General features: G+C 34.1%; 5 protein-coding genes across 6 annotated transcripts; 1 reads left to right on the forward strand and 4 right to left on the reverse strand.

The window, feature by feature from the left end:
- The first annotated feature begins 152 nt into the window (after positions 1-152).
- Positions 153-20,833, forward strand: LOC109150371 (exopolygalacturonase-like). Of its 2 annotated transcripts, none has more exons than XM_019298280.1 (5): positions 153-662; positions 1,877-2,188; positions 2,579-3,097; positions 3,616-3,858; positions 7,930-7,941. In XM_019298280.1, exons 1-4 carry the CDS (start codon positions 513-515, stop codon positions 3,847-3,849), a joined length of 1,215 nt encoding a protein of 404 aa, XP_019153825.1. In that variant the 5' UTR covers positions 153-512; the 3' UTR covers positions 3,850-3,858; positions 7,930-7,941. The 2 variants fall into 2 exon arrangements, 1 of the variants encoding a protein (XP_019153825.1); XR_002049138.1 differs by lacking the exon at positions 7,930-7,941 and adding an exon at positions 20,809-20,833 and having other exon boundaries at positions 154-662; positions 3,616-3,913.
- On the reverse strand, positions 4,158-4,754 carry LOC109150445 (ATP-dependent DNA helicase pif1-like). The gene has a single exon (XM_019298356.1). The coding sequence runs from the start codon at positions 4,752-4,754 to the stop codon at positions 4,158-4,160; it is 597 nt and encodes a 198-aa protein (XP_019153901.1).
- Positions 4,930-10,915, reverse strand: LOC109150446. The gene is made up of 2 exons (XM_019298357.1): positions 10,495-10,915; positions 4,930-5,807 (listed from the first exon to the last, which is right to left on the reverse strand). Exons 1-2 carry the CDS (start codon positions 10,913-10,915, stop codon positions 4,930-4,932), a joined length of 1,299 nt encoding a protein of 432 aa, XP_019153902.1.
- On the reverse strand, positions 11,123-12,981 carry LOC109150447. Its single transcript, XM_019298358.1, has 3 exons — positions 12,800-12,981; positions 11,944-12,713; positions 11,123-11,712 (listed from the first exon to the last, which is right to left on the reverse strand). Exons 1-3 carry the CDS (start codon positions 12,979-12,981, stop codon positions 11,123-11,125), a joined length of 1,542 nt encoding a protein of 513 aa, XP_019153903.1.
- Positions 19,580-22,060, reverse strand: LOC109150448 (AT-hook motif nuclear-localized protein 16). Its single transcript, XM_019298359.1, has 4 exons — positions 21,386-22,060; positions 20,261-20,329; positions 19,993-20,059; positions 19,580-19,689 (listed from the first exon to the last, which is right to left on the reverse strand). The coding sequence occupies exons 1-4, from the start codon at positions 22,058-22,060 to the stop codon at positions 19,580-19,582; spliced, it is 921 nt and encodes a 306-aa protein (XP_019153904.1).
- Positions 22,061-22,062: the final 2 nt, after the last annotated feature.

The raw sequence follows: 22,062 nt of genomic DNA on the forward strand, positions 1-22,062 counted from the left end.
AAATCTTGATTAAATACCCCTTAACTTTTAAAGACTTCCTAAAAGTTTGAATTGTATACCTCCAATTCCAAACTTTTAAAATTCATAAAAATCTTTAAAGGTTTATAAAATTCATCACTGAATACGCCCCCTTAAACATTGACCAATAAATGTAAATTAAATATTAAATTCTAAATTTAAAATGACAATCATTTAATTCATTTCTTTATTAGGATATACCAACAGGCATTAATACTATTTGGAGCAACATATATACCATATATGCATCCACCAAAATTCTCCCTACCTCCTATTCTGGTATATAATTCTTCTTAAATCAGAACACATTAAGAAGAATATCAAGAAAATATATGTGATTTCTTTCAATTTCTTCTTTAATTTTATTTTCTTTTTTGACAGACAACACGAAAACATCACGGTGACAACATCAAAATCTTCTTCTTCTTCTTCTTCTTCTCTCTCTATATATATACGCACTTGCAGATAAGTAGAAAGCATAATAACAGATTGGAATGGCTTCTTCTCCCACTGTTATTTTCCCAGTTTTTATGTTCATCGTCTTCTTCTTGAGTATTGCCAGTGCTAAACGTCACCTGCCACAGAAATACTTCAATGTCTTGGATTATGGTGCTATTGCCGATGGAAAGTCGGAGAATAGTCCGGTAAGTTTATAACTCGATTTTAAATTAGTTGAAGATTAATGTAGCTATTATTTCAAAAAAAAATAAAAATCCTATGAATGTTTTTTTTTTTTTTTGGATCAAAAGGAGGGGTACACCAAAAATCCTATGAATGTTAATATCATATTGTTATACACATGAAAATATTGTTGTTTTAATATTTTGTTTTACATAAAAAAAAAATCCTTTCTTCTTTACATCATGTTTTGTTTTCGAAAAAAAATAAAAAAAATAAATTTATCAACTCTGCATAAATGGTGAAATATTCAATTAATTATGTGTTTGATCTAGCTATAATTTATTCAAAAATGTTTTTCTTTAAAAAAAAAAATCTCGATTATTAAACTTATTGATTTTTTTTTTTGTCTTTTTTTTTTAAAATAAAAAATAAAAATTATTTTTGTAGTATTTAACTATCATCCAATCTTTTTTTTTTTTTTTTTTTTAAATTTGTGAGTGTTATTTGTACCTTACTAAATACTCCGTACTATTTACCCATGATATAATACTACTGTAGCAGATAGATGGTGTGACAAACTTTGGTAGTTTTCATTGTTTCCTCGTAACGTAAGATTTTCAGATGTATAAAGAAGATAAAACGTTTAATTATAATTATTACCCAATCTTTCTTATTTAAGTAATATAAATTATGCAAAATATTATGATGGTTAATATACCTGTTCTGAAAAAAGATTTTCAAATATAAAGAAGGTAAAACGTTTAGTTATAATTACTACCCATTATTTCTTATTAAGTATTAACTTTTAAGTAATTTAATAAATTATGCAAAATATTATGATGATTAGAATACGTGTAGTTACAATTATAAAAGTTACAACGATAACCAAAATACATTGATATTTTTACATTTTCTTTTAATAATAGAGATAAGAAGTTTAATATGATAAATAGATATTGACCCAAAGTGTGTTTATTGAGTTTTAGACTTTTAGATTGGTATGCGTTTAAAAATTTGTATATGTATTGAGATCAAATTGGGTTTGAAAGTCTGTTTCAAAAAAAAAAATTGGGTTTGAAAGTCTTGGTCAAGCGACATAGCTGTGATTCTTTTAAATGGGAGGTTACATGTTTGTTCGAATCTCAGTAAAGATATTTAACTATTTCTATTTCAATAGTTTGAGAAAATATATATAGGATCTTTATCTAAATTCTAACATGATTTAGTTGTAATTTAGGCATTTTTGAAGGCGTGGGAGGATGCATGTAGATACCCTGGAAAGAGTAGGGTTTTGATACCAAAAGGGACATTCAAGATTTGGTCGACGACGTTTTTGGGGCCGTGTCGGGGGCCAATTGCGTTTGTAATCAAAGGAGTTGTTAAGGCTCCGACAAATCCCGGAGAGTTCATGAACATGAACACGTGGCTAGGGTTCCGATATGTGGATAGGTTGTCGGTGAACGGCGGTGGCTATTTGGATGGCCAAGGCCTTGCTGCTTGGCCCTATAATGATTGCTCCACCAATCCCAATTGCTCTCCACTTCCCGTTGTAAGTTCACTATTTTTTTCTTTCTTACAATATTTTTCACAATTCAAAACTGGAAAAATTGCATTTTTAGTAATCTAACTATACCCGTGGTATAAATTTAGTCTTTAAGTTATACGCTTAACCATCTTAATCTGCATTGAATGTCGACTTTAGTCCTTAAAATGACCAAATCAGTCACTTTATTAAGTGACAAATTAGTGGTGAAAATAATCCCTTGAACGACTAAAATCGCAAGTTAGTGAGTTAGGGTTAAAAGATGGTCACGCGATTAAATTTGTATCATTGGTATAACTGAATGATGAAAAATATAATTTTTCTTGTGTGAAGTTGAATACTACATTATTATTGTATCATTTGTTATATATAACTTGTCATTTTTTGTTTTTTTAGACATTGAGGTTTGACTTTGTGACGATGGCAAAAATAAATCATTTGAGATCAATAAACAGCAAGAACACCCATATCAACTTGTTCGCATGCCACAACGTAAACATCAGCCGCATAAGGCTAACCTCCCCCGGCGACAGCCCCAACACCGACGGAATCCGCATCGGAGCTTCCACCCACATCAAGATCTCCACTTCCGTCATCCAAACCGGCGACGACTGCGTCGCCATGGTCACCGGCTCCAAAAACATCCTCGTCCGCAAAGTCACCTGCGGCCCCGGCCACGGCATCAGCATCGGCAGCCTCGGCAGGTCCCGAGGAGACTTTGTCTCCGACGTTAAAGTCATCAACTGCACTTTCATCGGCACGCAAAACGGTGTCAGGATCAAAACCTGGGCCGCCGGTTCCGTGCCCGGAACGGTTTCCAATGTATTCTTTGGTTACATTTCTATGCAGAATGTCAACAACCCCATCCTCATTGATCAAACCTACTGCCCCGGCCTTTCTCATTGCAGCGATTTCGTAAGTCCAATTACCATTCTATATCTATCTAATTAATAATCTACAACTTGATTGGCTCGAGTGACCGTGACTCTCATCTCTTGAAAGAGGTTGGGATTTCAAATTCAATTTTGTATGAAAAAAACCAATCTGATCAGTACTTTGCCTCTTAATTGGATCAGCCAAATGCAATGTTGCAAAAATCGCGCCTAGCGATTTTTTCAACATTGGCCAAATGTGAATCGGGATTAATCTGAGTATGGTATGGATTTAAAGGTACCTCTTACCGTTATGACATACTCAGATACCTTGTGGTCTAGCAAAAAGAAAATATCTTTTTTTTTTACAAGTTTAACTCATAACTGGGTGGCCTATTGGCTTTCTTGGTTTGAGCGGGTCAGTTGTGGACAACTTAAACTGGTTTATTACAATTCAAGAGATGCAAAATTTATTTTGTACTGCACACACGCTTGAGCAGCGATTGTGGGTTTTTCTTGTAACTAAAAAAATATTAATATACTTTTATTTTTGAATGAGAGGGGGAACAGTCGTCACTTGTTAAGATAAAAGGCGTGACATTTTACAACATCTGGGGGACGTCGTCTTCAAAGGTGGCGGTGGCCTTGGAGTGTAGTGCAAGGGAGCCATGTCAGAACATTATCCTCAACAAGATCAACTTGAGGTACCATGGCCGAGGAGGGCCGGCGATTTCGGAATGTTCGAATGTAATTGGCAGATCTTATGGGAGACAGTACCCTCCCAGTTGTGTGTAGGTTTAATTTGTTGACTCTCGATATTGATTAGAAGATCCAAAGTATCAACTTTTAATAATAACTAGTACTCCACCCGTGTGTTGCACGGTATGAAAATAAATAAAGAAATTCATAAATAGTTAAATAATATATATATATATATATATATATATATATATATATATATATATATATATATATATATATATATATATACTGGTATATAGTTACACATAATTGTACATATACGATTGCAAAAATAGTAAATAATTAGTAAGATCACCCAAATAATATGCAATTTATAACAAAGATTTAATAATATATAGTTGTTATAAATTATTAAACACTTCTTTGTACACAACATTAATCGTTGAAGAAGCACACTTTTCATCTTCGTTGCAAATGAGTAACTTAAGCCCTCTTGGTGAACTGACTCTAGACAATGCAACATATAGCTGGCCATGTACAAAAACAGGTTTTCTTAGAAGTAGGCCAACAGTAGAAAGCGTTTGTCCTTGACTTTTATTTATTGTCATTGCATAGGACAGCATAAGCGGGAACTGCCTCCTTTGAAATTTGAAGGGCAATGTACTGTCAGATGGTGTTAGGGACAGACGTGGGATCAGAACTTTGGAGCCTGCTGCATTGCCAAATAAGAGCTTTGCTTCAACAACGTGGTCTGCTAATCTTGTAATAATTAACCGTGTACCATTACAAAACCCAGCTGAAGGGTCAATATTTCGCAACAACATAGCAGGAGACCTAATCTTCAATGTTAAGCAATGATTTGGTAACCCAGAACATTTTAGCCCGTTCAATAACTCCGGAGTGTGTAACCCAGCCACAACATCAGAGGTACTCTCAGTGGGGCAGACCGAATCGGAACTAAAATAGGTCCTACACTCGGCAACATTCAAGTTGGTCATGTACGCATTAACTTCGTCTACAACTTCAAGAGTTGGTGCCAAAATTGCTCGACTAATTAAATAATCAGCGTCATGTTGATGTTCTCGAAACATAGGAAATGTACTTTCCACAATTCCTTGGATTGGATCACCATTTGTATGCAACAAATTCTCATGTGGAATGGAAACCTCTACGTCACCATGCATCATTTGGTCCACCAGCTTCACCATCACCGATTGAAGCAATCCAATTAGCAAAAGTAGATAACTCTTGCCTTTCATCATCAGTACCAACACTCTGCAATCTCAAATTCTGTGTCAATCTCAAAACCGTACAATGAGCCCACAAATACGAAGAATTAATAGCAGCACCAACAATATCCTGTCTACCACCCCTTGGTATCACTGGCAATATTTGGCGGAAATCACCTCCTAGTACAACAGTCTTCCCTCCAAATGGTAAATTAGGACACAATGGATTTGTAAATCGTAACAAATCTCGCATGGTTCTATCTAATGCTTCAAAACAGTGTTTATGCATCATAGGAGCTTCATCCCAAATAATTAAACTACATTTGATAATCAGTTCAGCTAAATCACTCCCCTGTGATATATTACACGTGGAATCCTCATTCACAATAATCAGTATTGCAAATCGTGAATGCGCAGTGCGCCCTCTAGTCATTAATAATGATGCAATACCACTGGATGCCACATTTAGAACTATCTTGCGCTGTGATCGAAGTGCAGCCGACAAAGTGCGCCACACAAATGTCTTCCCAGTACCTCCATAACCGTAAACAAAAAACAAACCACCTGTTGTACCAGAAACAGCTCCGATAACTGTGTCGTAAACATCTCTCTGCTCGGTAGTTAACTTTGCTACCATGTCATCATGTTCATTGCTCAGCAATGCACAATCATATGACAATTCTTCTAACAGTAATCGATTATGAGAATTAGCCAAGCTAGACAATTCAGGAACGGGCATACACGGGTAATCCCCCAAACTCTTACTCCATGTCGACAAAAGTTTCTCTAATTCAAGCAGACCATACTCCTTCTTCACATCATCTGGTAATAATAAATCTATATATAATTTTGAAACTAATATTAATGTTTAGTAGTATAAAAATGTTATAATCAATAATTATATCATACAATAGATAGTTTACACTACAAAAAAAACACAAGAATAGCGACGGACGAATTCCGTCGCTAAATAGTGAAAATCCGTCGCTAAAGTATTTAGCGACGGATTAGCGACGGAATCCGTCTGTCACAAAAACCCTCCTCGCTAAAAGTTAGCGAGACAATTTTTTTCCGTCGCTAGACTTAGCGACGGAATGCTCCGTCGCTAGCCGAAATATATCCATCGCTAAATGCCTTTCGACGACGGATCCGAAGACGATTATTGCGAGCGAATAATGATGGAATAGTCCGTCGCCATAAGTAGCGACGGATATGCCGTCGCTAAAGCAACAACAATTTCGTCGTTAAAGTGCTACTACTATGCTCCGGCGACGAGATTTGCAACGACTTAGCTACGGAGTTTGCCGTCGCTAAATATAGCGACGGACATGACCGTCACTACCGTCCATCGTTAATATAACGACGGAAATTATCCGTCGCTAATATTTTATTATTATTTGAATTGAATGTGATTTAACTACAACTTAGTGACAAAAATATCCGTCGCTAAATTTAACTACGAATTTTTTGGTTGCTATTTCGTTACCTTACTATCGTATTTGTCCGTCCCTAAATTTTGAAAATTAATAAAACAATTGTACCCACTAATTAATATAAAAAACATGCATTAAGCCTATAATATAGTACTTGAATAATATAATTATAAAATATATTTATATTATAACATTCAAAGTGAATAACAACAACAATGTATAGTAGTATTATGTTACATCATTAGAACCAGTATCAAATATACTAATAAATATAATCTAATCATCTCCTAAGGTTTCATCATTTGAATTAGCCGAATGTTGAGCTTGAGTACTTAGATTGGATAACATGCCATTGCGACGCAACTCATCCATCAAACTTGCAATTTGAGCTTGCATTTAAACTTGCATTTGAGTTCTTTCAGCTTGCATTTGAACCTGCATTTGAGTTATTTCAGCTTGTAGTTTATCCGGTACTGGTACCCACGGGCGGTTTATCCGGCAAATAAAGAACAAAGGTAAAATGCAGACAAAACAGACAACAAACCTTTTTAATTTCTTCTTTCTCTTCTCTTTTGATGATGAATAATAATTATCCTCTGCAACTTAAACAAGTTCGGGTTCCTGCAGATTCAAGTAAATAATTGAGTCTGCAAAATATTCAAGTAAATAATCATACTCTCATATCATCGGATCCAGATATCAGAAGTGACTCTCATATATCAATCCATTATTATCATCATCATCTAGGAAGTGAAACCAACCAATGTGTTCCAAAATGTACCAGTTATAAGAAATTTTTTAAAATACATTCATGTATATAATCTTTATTCTTTTTTAACATTCTTCCAGTAAAGTTGACAGCACTGTTCTTTTTGAAGGTGCGCAAACTAATGAAGAGAATCAGACAAAAACCAAAACAGATCCCCTCTTAAATCTCTCTTTCTACCCAAAGCCTAAAAGCCCCCCACTACACCAACCATCTATTCTATTCTATTTTCTCCAACCCATCTCTAACAACAATCAAATCAAATCATGAAATATGAACAAGCAATTGCTTCAACCCTACACTCCACCCTAAGGGTGCCCCCCACCCCCCCCTTAGGATGGATATATACAGCCAAGAACAGCTAGAGGCTCTCATGATATTGTTGGCAAAGGGACAGACCCTTTGCCATTTGTTATAAACTATTCAAATTGAAAATCAATCACAATGCTCCATTTGACTTCATATTTCTGGCCTTTGCATTTCCTTGTTTTGACTGATCTTACTTTTGCTTCTCCTTCAATATTCAGTGTTGAAATATGATTTTTTTTTCCAGGTTTACTGCTCTAAACAATCTGTTATGTGCAATATAATCGATATATATTAATTTTTTTATAAAGGACTTGTTTGATTACAGATCGCCAGTTGAATGACCTGCAAAGAACTTTTCTTACCTATATTTCAAAGGTTATGTATTTATTGCACATCTCTTTCTAGGTGTTTTTGAGCTAACAAGTGATAAACTGAGTTTTGAGTGGACAGACCAGTGACATCTTGCACCATACTGTTAAACACTTCACTTTATCAAATCAAATATATATATATATATATATATATATATATATATATATATATATATATATATATATATATATATATATATATATATATATATATATATATATATATATTATCACACAATGGATTCTCAAGAAATCCTAGTAAAGAAATAATTAACAAATTACATTAAAGAGACGGTATACAACAAGCTCAATTGAGATGATAATAACAAGAATCGAACATATAATATTTTACAACGAGAATCATACTCTATTTATTGGACCGTCCCTTCTAGAAAATAGTTTTAAATATTGTTAAATCAAAATTAGTAGAAGATTAGAAACTCCATATGTATGAAAAGAAAATAAAGTATCAGTCCTTGTATAGGAGACTGGGAACATTACCATCACACCACCCACCCTTCACCTTCTCTCTCTCTCTCTCCACTCAATTCTCTTGATTTTGAAAGAAATAAACAACTGTGCATGTCTCGATCACAACACACAACAGCCCAGTATTTATTTCCCCATAAACACATGGCCTCAAACTCTAAAATAACAAACTTTGTTTAGATGATGTAAATAATAGTGATCTGATCTGATTAACTTCTAAAATGATTAACTTGTAAATAATAGTTCTGATCTGATCTTGACACAATTTTGTACCAACAAGATAACTGTGTGCTGCATAATAAAGCGAAAATGACTTTTAAAACCGAATTAGAGGCAAAGTTTCATAGCAGAGGGCCTAGAGGCTTTTCAGAAAAGTCTCTAGTTAAACAAGCCCTACCTGTATTCTATCCAGAAGAGACAATATAGCTTAAAGTTAGAATCTAAAAATTATCCAAATACAGATTCTAACTCTGTATTCTAACTCTGCCCATTATTATACAGATTCAGAACACCAAACCTGCTCACCTTGAATTGGTCAACAAAAGTCACCACAATCTCCCTTGTTTTCTACTCCTATCTACAACAATCTCGTTGGTTAATCTCCCTTGAATTCATATCTTTCAACATCATAATACTATTAAAAATTGCAATTAGGCCTAATTCAATACTTGGCTTTCAGAGTAAGATAAATAAATACGCTTTAAATACTCAGAACAACGAAGACCCGACCTATTTTATATCAGAAAGAAATGGAAAAGCAACGACCAAAAGAAACGAAAGCACATTTAATTGTCGAACTCCATTTCTGTATTTCAATGGCGTTTAGAAATTGGTGAGCAAAAGGGTATAAATTTGTTGTTCTCTCGACATTGGGATTTACCTGGACAAATGGAACGCCGGAGATAGGAGAACGCCGGAGAAGCTCCACACCCGGTACGGAGGGAGAAGACAGAACCGCCGGAGACGCTCCACACCCAGCGAGTGGTCGGCAGTGAGAGGCAGCGAGCGGTTGGCGGTTGGAGGCAGCGAGCGGTCGGCGGTCGGAGGAAACTAACGGCGATGGGCGGTAGAGTAGGGCTAGAGCTCTGAGCGGTGAATTTGTTAGCAAGAGGCCGTCGAATGCAAGAGGCCGGTAGCTAGGGCTCTGAGCGATAATTACATTACATATGTTAAAATCTTAGTAAATATCCTTAGCGACGGACGAATATCCGTTGCTAGATATATACTTTAAAATCAAATAAATAATCTTAGTGACGGACACCTATCCGTCTCTCTCTCTCTCTCTCTCTCTCTATATATATATATATATATATATATATATATATATATATATATATATATATATATATATATATATATATATATATATATATATATGATACCGATAACTAATATTAGCTACGGAATGTGATCCGTCGCTAACTTTTCCATGTCAAATTTACTGAATAAGTTTAGCGACGGAATCTGATCCGTCGCTAGCTTATATATGTTAAGATCCAATAGCTTAGCGACGGAATATGATCCGTAGCTAGTTTATGTATGTTAAAATTCACTGGATAAGCTTAGCGACGGAAACATATCTGTCGCTAGCTTATAAATGTTAAAATCCTTAACTAAAATTAGCGACGGACATCAACTTCCGTCGTTATAATATTTTACGAAATTCGCGCGTCATAAATCTAGCGACGGATATACATATCCGTCGCTAACTAGCTACGGAAATATAAATCTGTCGCTAAAGATAGCTACGGATATGTATATCTATCGCTACAATATAAACAAAAACCACATTGATGTTGTAATATCTAGCGACGGATTCCATATCCGTCGCAAGGTTGTAGCAATTAAAATAATCAAGTAAGACCGCGAAAATTTCGTCGCTAATCCGTCACTAATCTGTCTTTAATTTTCGCACCAAAATTTACCGCTAAAATTAGATACGTATTTAACGACGGAAATTTTTCGTCGCAAAATCCGTCGCTAGGCCGTTGCTAGAGTTTCATTTAACAAAAAATTTAAAATCTGTCACTAATTCGTTGCTAACCACTAGGTTAGCAACGGAACATGTCCGTCGCTAAAGCCATCGCTATATTCGCGTTTTTTTATAGTGTTAATTAGGCATTTCGTGAATACAAACTTACCTGGATTTTGTAACTCTTGTCGCTGATTGAACTCTGCATCCTCACACAGAAGTGGCCAAACAACATCCCAAATTTTTTCAGGTTGGCGTAAACAATTAGACGTTAACAAAGTCTCGAATAAACGGCGAAGAGCTGAGGCAGTGGACCAATGGCTTGCTTCAAGTATTGCATCAACATATTTCTTCTCATCACAAATCAAACCACGAGCATAACACGCATCACGGAAACATGAATATTGAATCCCATCAACATTGCGAATCTCTTCAAAAGATATTGGACCACGAACTAAATTCAATAAACACCTAAGATAGAAGATCTCACCAGTACCAGGTGGCACATAAAACATACGGCCTATAGCAAAACCACATCTTCTTGGTTGCCATTCACGTTCTTTTCTTTTCCACACAAAATAATGAGGCATTTCTCTATAGGTCAATTCCCTAGCTCGGGGATACCTCTTATTAGCTTCAAACCATGCTAAAAACATACTACTCTTAATTGTTTGTCTTTCAAGCACATTCTCAATAGATAAGTCATCATAAAAAACAATGCTTTGTTCATTCGGCAGATGGAAGCTTAACTGTTCTACAGAGGGATTACGGAACTGGATGTCATAGCTGAACAAACGCTACACAGCTTCACACGGAGAAATATATCGGCAATCATAATACATATTAATCTCATCAATAACTTCACTACTATCTTCAGAATTAGTGCTCTTATAAAACTGGGCAGTAACTCGGTCATTGCCTTTGTTGACATATTTAAACAAATATTTTATTGACTGAGATTGACTACACCACTCAACATTAATGTGTGCTCTATACTTCAGCAGCAAATATCTATTGTGGGGCACAACAAATCTATTATCCAGCTCAACACCACTTTTCATAATTGTCCTGTCATCATCCTTACGCCTGTAAATAGGGTAACCACTGGAATCAATAACTGAAGATTCCATAAATTTCTTTGGGAAGTGTTTTGAACAACGGTCTTTAACCATGCACGGAGATTTTTTGTTGGCAACACCACATGGACCGTGTATCATAAACTCCTCAACAGCTTGGTAATATTCTAAATCATCATCCATACTTGGAATCTCGGCTGAAATAATGGAATCGATATTATCACTGAGCGCGTTAGCATCAACACGATCAAGGAACAATAGTATGTGTGCATGTGGTAACCCGCGCTTCTGAAATTCAACAGTATAAATCACTGCAAACAAAAGCGGAAAGATAAGAAAGTGAATAGAAAAGTTAACACATCGCTAGCGGATTGTAGATTACAGACCTGCCAAAATTTTACCGAAAACAGTTCCTGAACGAAGCTCTCTTATTAAGCAATCCAATTTCATTTTAAAAACGCGGCACAGAATATCGGGCCGGTCTTATGGTTTTAATAGCCTTTGCTCTAAAAAGCGTTGTATTTCTGGCCATTTTGGATTACATGTAAATGTAATGAATAAATTTGGATAACCAATCCAAGCACAAATTGCCATTGCATCTTGATAATTTTGAACCATATACCGTGCACCACCCGTAAAGCTAGAAGGTAAAACAATTCGTCGACCTTGAGTTCCAGGTTCAATTTCCCCACGAGTCAATGCGTCAAACAAACCTCTATAAGATCCACAACACAGACTCTGTTGATGCATATGGACATACAACAATCTCCCAGATTCCACCATCGTATACCCATCGACTAAAAATTGTTGGAACAATCTTTTCGCAAATAGAAATGTTGAAATCTCACCACATCGTTCATGAATACGAAATGATAGGTATTCACGAAGAGAAATACTATGCCTTCTTCCTGTATGAATATTTTGTTCAACATTAAAAGGAATATCTTCTCTATAACCATTTTCACCATATGGAAACAGAATTGGATAATGAAGAGGGAGATATGCTGGATTAAGCTCACTAATTCTTTTTAGCACACCCGATCTTGTTTCTATCAATATATCTCGCTGACCCGACGTGGGATCCAGATCACCAACAATGATAGCTGCAACCTCTGACACTGTTGGCAAATTATATGTTTTGGCATCTTGGTTACGCTTCCCTATCAATTTCATCCTAACTTGCACAGTCGGATTGGTAACTATTACATCGCGAGCCATCCGGAATGATTTTACCAAAACATTATTTTCATCCAATGTTAATTGAAGGTCAGCAACAATATCTTCATCTAGTTTGCTGAGATCATTATTCCCCCTAAAATTCAAAATATATCGATATCACTTTATAATTATGTTTGTATAATTAAAAGAAATAATATTTATTAATAAGACATAATATACCTGACAGAGTTCAATCGATTACACATCTCATTTTCAGGGTCATGAATGTATAATTGTGCAAATTTAGGTCGATTTCCTTCAATAGGTAACAAACTACCCAACAAATGAAAATTTTGTCCATTCAACCTAAAAATTGGAGGCGCCCTCCCTGTATTCACTTCTTTGTCAATACGACCTCCCATAGATGTGAAGCTAAACATGTTATTATACGATCTTATATGCTGCAAAAAATGCTTGCTTCGTGCACACGGTTTGAAAAATAAGTCAAGAATTATTTTTGGTGAAGCATTCAACATCGGCAACTTAATTTTTCCATTAGAGCAACAAACTGAATCTCTCGGGCCACCATTCACTTTTACCTTCTTCAATCTCTCTTCCGACCAAAAAAATGCACTACAATGAGTACACTTAAAAATCGGATCTCCAAGGTCAATATACAACTCTACAATAGAATAAATCAATTAATAAATAATTAAGATATACAAATCAACAGAATAATGAACCAAAAAAAAAAAAAAAAAAAACAAATAAGCACCTAATAATATAATATTGATTAGACCCATTGAAGGAATAAATATTTTAAACTAATTGAACTAAATTATTAAATTCATTTATTTTAGAGTCTCTCTCACACACACATATAAATAAATAAATAAATAAATAAATACATACATACATACATACATACATACATACATACATACATACATACATACATACATACATACATACATACATATATATATATATATATATATATATATATATATATATATATATAAGTATATATATTGACAAACTTAAAGCTCAATAGAAACAAATTTAAACAATAAATTACTTTGCATAATTATTAATTTAAATTTGACTCTATTAAATTTATGACCCATAAATGTTAAAATTATATATGATATATCTTGTATATAATTTCAATTTAATCTTTAAAATTTTAACATCAGACTTCCAGAATATAAATTTCACAAAATTAGTAGATATTAATATATATGGTCACAATATTCTAATCATAACATTTATGGATATAATAAACTAAGTGTTAACTTAAATTCGTTTAATTATCATTCTAATACTTAGTTTTTTACTATTTATTACATATACATATGATTACAATAATATAAAAAAATTATACGGAAAGCTTTAAACAATTTTGATTTTAAAATTCAATAAAATACACAAAATCATATATACATATTCAATAAAAAGAACACGCAGAAATAAATATATTCAATTTACAACAACATAATGTTGACATCAACACATTACAAATAAATCTAAATTTAATTACACAATAACACCATTTAAATACACCCAAAAAAGGTCATGGCTAAATGTATTTAAATAAGTTTTTCCATTGGTATTATTGTATTTATTATAAAACCCAACAATTATAACAAAGTCATTAATAAATAATTTTAAATAAAAAAAAATTAAAATGCAAGCGTAGATGGTAAGCGCATTCACCTCCGGCTTCCCTTCTCTCTATCACATTTCTCATTCTAGAAACTCCAGTTCAAATCTAACACCCCATCACCATTATCAACCAAGCTTTCCGTCTTCCCCCTTTGAGTCCTTACCGTTGGCCAGAACCCACAGACTAAAGGGCCCAAACATTGAACATCGAAAACTCTAGCCTACAAATCGTCGATCAGAAAGCTCTGGTTTATAACAAACAGAAAGCTTCGCGATCTGTCTTCTCCGACTCTCATCTTCTACAATACTACCCTCCATAAACACAAAAATCAATCATTTATACTACTCAGTTCAACATGCATACCGGAATTACCAAAACCAAAAACCTATATACTCCAAATCGTCGACTTCTACTACACCGAACACCAAAGGCGAAATTCATACCACAGAGAGCAAGAATCAGCTACGATCGTCAGTATCAGTAAGGTAAAACACAATTTTAACAACTTCCGTTTTTGTTTTCAGACTTTAATTAAGAACTTTGTTGTTGTTATTGGTTTGATAGTTGTCCAAATCCCCTGTAGCATGTTTAATTTGTGTATTTGAATCGTGATGACTAATGAGCATCGTGAATCTACTTGTTCTTCATTTTGGAATACAAAAAGTATGAATGTGAAAGAAATTGTTATGTAGGTAAATCAGCTTAGCTTTTTTAGCTTATATTACCAGTGTGGACGGGTGCTGATAGCCAATTCGTGTTAACTAATTTGTTATAATTGCTTTATTATCTGATTAGTTGACAATATAATTATTAAGTGACTCTGGACATGTTTACCTTAATTGCTTTACATATATATAGAAACTGAGTATGTTTCAGCACATACATATAAAGAACTACAATTTATATTGCAGATCGGAACATAAAAGCAGAAAAGTTGAGGCAAAGTTTTGCAGGTCTTAATTTATTTGCTAAACTTACAAAAAAGGAAAACATGTATGTTAAAATAATACCTTTACTTTCTTCCTGCAATTTTCTTTTTCCACATATGGTAGTTGATCCTTTCAATTTTTTCATTATTGTTGCAATAGTTTGTTGGAGACCTGCAAAATTTGGGTAGTGAATGAATTGAATGCATGTAGATGCTCTGTTTAAATGCTATGCATATATAGTTAGGAAATTGAATAGAGATGAAAAGAAGTCGCTATCAACAAATAGTTACATAGCCAAACCTTACAATCAACAATTAAGCTTGATAGAAGCTATAGGTGTATTTAAAAACAATTTGTACCTGTATGTATTGAGTATTGTGCATCTTGAATTTGACTGAAAATTTTATATGTGTTTGTTTGTTTTTTGTTTTTTTTTTTTTTGTTTTTTTTTGTTTTTTTTGTTTTGAGACAGTTCTCATTTATTTTACCCAATACTAATTACTAATGCTTTTAAAATAGAGGCAAATGATGAAAAAAGGAATCTGATGCCATTGTTTTATATTGACAACAATCAAATTCTTTTATACTACTACTTGATATATTTAGCAATTTTATTAGGACTTTGCAGTGAAAAGTATTCAAAAGTTCATTTATTAAATATAAATATATATGATTATGATTATAAATATATTTCCAGAAATTTACTTTGGAAGGGCATTAGTATTTTGAAAATGTGTTATAAATAATTTGAAGCATTTATTTGAAGCATTGCAAGAAAAATGGAATTATAAATTTCTGGATTCTAGACAAATGAAATTATTGCTAGACAAATTTTAATTTTTTTTTTTTTATTTTAGATGTACTCCTACTAACTATTTGAAATTAAACATTAAATTTTATAAGAAAAAAACGTATTTGATACTTTTTTCCCAATTACTTGTGAACAACTGTATGTATATATAATTTTTCAATATTGTTTTTTTCTTTATAGAGCCCTTTTTTAAAAACATTACAATTCTCTTTCCTTTCCAGATTCGATTACTTGTATACTTTGATGCAAAACTCCATTATGTGTTTGGATTATTTATTTGAATACTTCTCAAATACCTCAATGGTGTGTACATTAGGTACTCTTGCTAATACAGCTTCCAAAAGAGCAATCACAAAATAGGAAAATAGACTATATCTATTTTCTAAGAGTACATTGTAGCTTAAGCAATTTTCTAGCCTTAAACACCAAAAAGGAATAGCAAAAAACAGCAGCCAGTCAACACTTAGTACTTCTACATTACATTTAAAAAAATAGAATAACCTATTACTTTTATTCCTTAACCACCACTTCCTTAGCCTTCTTTGAAGTCCCAACATCCCCAAAGTCTTTAAATAGAGACATCTTAAGAGGCAGTTAAGAAATTGAATAGAGATGAAAAGAAGTCGCTATCAACAAATAGTTACATAGTCAAACCTTACAATCAACAATTAATGCTTGATAGAAGCTATAGGTGTATTTAAAAACAATTTGTACCTGTATGTATTGAGTATTATGCACCTTGAATTTGACTGAAAATTTTATATGTGTTTGTTTGTTTGTTTGTTTGTTTGTTTGTTTTTTTTTTTTTTTTTTTTTTTTTTTTTTTTGAGACAGTTCTCATTTATTTTACCCAATACTAATTCTAATGCTTTTAAAATAGAGGCAAATGATGAAAAAAAAAGGAATCTGATGCCATTGTTTTATATTGACAAAAATCAAATTCTTTTATACTACTACTTGATATATTTTAGCAATTTTATTAGGACTTTGCAGTGAAAAGTGTTCAAAAGTTCATTTATTAAATATATATGATTATGATTATAAATATATTTCCAGAAATTTACTTTGGAAGGACATTAGTATTTTGAAAATGTGTTCTAAATAATTTGAAGCATTTATTTGAAGCATTGCAAGAAAAATGGAATTATAAATTTCTGGATTCTAGACAAATGGAATTATTGCTAGACAAATTTTAAATTTTTTTTTTTAGATGTACTCCTACTAACTATTTGAAATTAAACATTAAATTTTATAAGAAAAAAAAGTATTTGATACTTTTTTTCCCAATTACTTGTGAACAACTGTATGTATATATAATTTTCCAATATTGTTTTTTATTTTTGTTTATAGAACTCTTTTTAAAAAACATTACAATTCTTTTTCCTTTCCAGATTCGATTACTTGTATACTTTGATGCAAAGCTCCATTATGTGTTTGGATTATTTATTTGAATACTTCTCACTGTATAGGTTAACTGCAATTATTAGCTTCTAATCATAAGTAGGTAATTTTACATTAGAAAACTAAGTAGATTACAAAGATCTTACTGACTACTACTAAGGATAAGTACATTAGGTACTCTTGCTAATACAGCTTCCAAAAGAGCAATCACAAAATAGGAAAAAAAAACTATATTTATTTTCTAAGAGTACATTGTAGCTTAAGCAATTTTCTAGCCTTAAACACCAAAAAGGAATAGCAAAAAACAGCAACCAGTCAACACTTAGTACTTCTACATTACATTTAAAAAGATAGAATAACCTATTACTTTTCTTCCTTAACCACCACTTCCTTAGCCTTCTTTGAAGCCCCAACATCCACAAAGTCTTTAAATAGATTCCTCTTAAGAGGCAAAACAGCACCACTAACACCTACACCAGGTTCAATGTCATCTAAGCCACGAAACTTTTCCACATTGACACCCTGAGAACCACCATCCAGCTCAACACATTCTTCATTATCAGTACCAAAGCATTCCTGTAGGAAATAACATTAGGGCCAATGAATAAGACCATAGTGGCAAAGTTAACCAAACAATGATAGAAGAATATACCTCAGAACTGAAATCACCATCATCTTCCTCATCTAGAAAACCACCTACATCACCTGGACCAATGGTTGGTTGTGAAATGCCAACTGATAGACTCGAGCAGTACTGTGTAAGAGATGCTTCATCCCTGCAAATCCTAAGTACTGTGAATGCGGAATAGTAACTCTCAACCTGCTCTTTCTTCATAGCAATCAGAAACAGCATTGACATGCCACGCAAACACCCTAACTCAGATGGAATACAGTCATTCCCCTACAAAGTTTTAAAAACAGAAAACACATGCACAGCCTATTTAGTGAATTTTCACCATTTAAGCACATAGGTATGTGACATAGAAATACCTACCACTGCATACTTAGCCTTTAATTCACCAGCTGACAAACCAACCAATTCCGCACATTCACGATCCCACATCAGCATAGGAGCATCACCAGTATGATCAGCAACACGGACAATAAGCCTATACCTCACAACTCCCTCATGCCAAGAACTCTTACACCCAGCACAATACATCATACCACCATCAGAAGCAAGCTTTTTCTTGCAAGAATTACTCTTGCAAGAAATGTAATACCCGTCACTTAAACTCTCTACATCAACAATTATACCTGCCACCCAATACTCCCCTAGTTGCAAGTAAGATTGAGTTAAATAAATAAAGTAGGAAAAAAAGGCCAGTAGAGAGAGAAAAAAAAAAAAAAAAAAAAGAAGAAGAGATCAGATTACCTGTTTTTTAGAGTATATATCTTGAATAGAACTGACTACCACATTTTTAGGATGCACAGCAATGCCAAAACTACCATCAAACAATCTGGTTTCAGAATCTATACACCGTAAAGGTGTATGATTACTGGTAAAGCTAATAATAAAGAACATGTAAATAAAAATTAGTAACACACAACTGAGTTATTAAGCAGAACACTAAAAATAGATTAGAGGAAAAACTAACCTGCTCCTTAACTCACGGAATTCTTTGCATGAGTGTGTGAAAAACAGTTGAGTAGCATCAAATGAACTGCAAATGCGCACTTCACCATCTGAAAAATAAAAGTAGTGAATAGGACATAATTTTGATTGCAAAATGACCAGTTTTGCCTATTTATTCTAAATTGTTTATTTCTGACTATTTCGGGCATATTATAAATGACTGTTTACTTATGTATCACTGTTTATTAATTGTTGTTTACTAATGAGTGCAACAGTCTCATGTGTTTGTCTGTTTTTTTTTTTTTTTTTAATATTCAGAGCCAGTTTGCATTTAGTTTACCCATTAGTAATTACTAATAACTATTCCTATTAATGTAAAATAGAGGGAAATGGATAAACCAAAAACATAGAAGAAGTAAATAGAGATATAACTCACTGTCCATGAATTTAGCTCTGCAGAGCTGAATCAACAGTATAACTGGATCCTTAGCAACTGAGTTGAAGTATGGAATTAGTTGATCCACATGCTCATCCCACAATGTACACTTAATCTGCCTCTGACTGCATACCATTTTAAAACCAGCAGAAAAAGCATAAGATAGAAGTTTCAAATCAAAATTAGAGAGACAAATCAGAATTAGGATTCAGACCTAGAATCTTCAAGCACAAAGTCAATTAGTCTAGCCTTCTTCCCTGCTATTAGCTTCTCCACTGGAGAATATATCTCCACAATACGACCAAGGACATCTGAATTTAGAAAAAACAGCATAGTAGTTAAATAAAACATAACATCATAATAGAGGTAATAAATCATATTGACTTTAGAATTTTTATTTTAATATAACCTATCGAAGACTTTCTCATCAATTCCCTGCTTTGAAAGTATGTCTTCAAAACTCTTGAAGCGAAACATTGTTTTGGGAAAATTCACACACTTATATTCCTTCACAAGTGTATCGTGTTTGATCTTCATCATGTAACGATGAGGGCTTGTTTTATACTTGAAGAAGTTAGTGATGCATAGGAAGTTTCTAATGCCATACACTTTACCCTCCTTGAATATGTTCTTATATTTTGCCACAACATCCTTAGGTATATGGACATGGATGAACAGACCCTGTATTTAGAACAAAAATGGTAAACAACAAAGTTAGATATTAAAAATATAAGAGGTGCCAAACATAAGAATAAGAATTCAAACAATGGTAGATATAGATATAATTGACAAACTTCTTGATCATGAAATATACATTCTTGACTTCTTATTAACTTTTCGCCTTTGTTTTCAGTAACAACGTAAGAACGCACACAACGCAACCTTATAGCCTTTGAAGTTTGCTGAGGATGAAGCTGACCCCCCACAATAAACTGGCCAGACATGATGACACTGCAAGGCAGAAAACAAAGCATTAAACAGGATCTTTGACAACTTAGATTTCTATTTGAATTGCATAAGGGATCAGCAATCTCAACCTTGTAATTTACCACACTTAGCTTTGTTTTTGCATTGAAGCTCAACCTCACAATAAGCACGTATTTATAGCCGAGGAAGTGAGCGGGAGCAATGTATAAATAATAATAGAGTACATGTACTTGTAAGCAATCCCATACCCATCCACACTACTTTTACACGCAACCCAATCTGATTACAACACTAAATATGGAGTAGATAATAGCTCACTCCCATAAATTGTAAGAGTAAGATCACAACTATCTTATCACAATCTAAATAGGCGGGAGAAACAAAATTTTTGAAATCAGACTTTATAAGTTAAAGGAAAACGACGCCGTAGAATATTGTGGCTGAAAAACAATTTTGATTTTTTTTTTTTGATAAGAAGCGGCTTCCTTTATATATATATATAGATATTTTGCAATGTTGTACGTTTTTTGTATGAACCACATAATAACAATTATTTTAATATATTACTCCCTCCGTCCCGTTTTATGTGTCGATTCGATTAACGATACTTGATTGAAGTTATTTTTTATTCAATTTTTCATAATATTAAGCTTAGTATCAGTATACAAAATTTATATATTTAGCAACTACACTAAAAGTATTATTAAATACCAAAAAAATCAAATTTAAAAAGATAGTATGACAGATAAAGTGAGACAGACTCCCTGTATAAACAAAGATAGTATTGGAAACTTGAAATTAAAGCTTTTATTTAATTTCTGTGATATTGACGGAGAGTACATTGGACAGTTCTACCCCTGTATCTGGTAAACTAACATAGGATAAGGTATAAGAGAAGTCATACATTGAATGATTATAATCTGTAGAAGTTACAATATTTTTTTTTTTTTTGAGAACTGAAATTAAGTAAATAAAAGACTGGAGCTTTATGGCTTTGATGAATTTGTGGATCAGCCCGGAGGACTGGAGTGGAGTGATCTATGGTTTTGATAAGTTCTTGGGTGGTGCCCAGGAATAGACCTCTGCAGGGTGTAAAGCACCATTGGTGAGGAGATTCTGTGGCAAGCCATAGATGTCTGAGACCTCAACATTTTGATGGGAGTGATGGTTGTTTTGGTACTGCTGATTGGCGGCAGAAACCACTTGATCATCGTGTAATGGCAGCCTGTCGAAAGTGGCGTTCAAGAAAGTGGCGGCCATGATCACCACGGGCCCAGAGGCGATGAGTGCGCCGACGACGCAGCCTCCCACCACCTGCCCCTGAGCCCCGGCTAGGTAGATGGTCAGCCCCGTGACGCCTGGGGGTGCGGGCGGGGGGAGGATGGAGCCAAGCAGAGACAGGATCTCGAACCTCCCGTGGAGTGTCACAATGGCCCCCGAAGAGGCCGGTTGGCGGAGTGTCACGTTGGTCACACACCCCGTGGCACTCAGCACGGAAATGCCCCTTTGCTTTCTCCTCGCAAAGTTCACTAGGCTTTCGTTCACATCGCACCCCGAGCTTACCTCCATCGCGTGCGCTTTCAGGGCATTCGCGCTGTCCCTCGTAATGATGATTGGCGGTTTGGGCTTGTTCTTCGACCCTGCTGGCCGGCCCCGAGGCCTCCTTATCGCTTCTCCTACCGGCACTGCCTTGGGCAACTTGGCAGTAGCTACAAGTTCTTGGTTCTGATTCACCACCCTCTCAGCACCAGCCATTT

The sequence above is a fragment of the Ipomoea nil genome, unplaced genomic scaffold (genome assembly GCF_001879475.1).
Source record: "Ipomoea nil cultivar Tokyo-kokei standard unplaced genomic scaffold, Asagao_1.1 scaffold2279, whole genome shotgun sequence".
NCBI lineage: Eukaryota > Viridiplantae > Streptophyta > Magnoliopsida > Solanales > Convolvulaceae > Ipomoea > Ipomoea nil.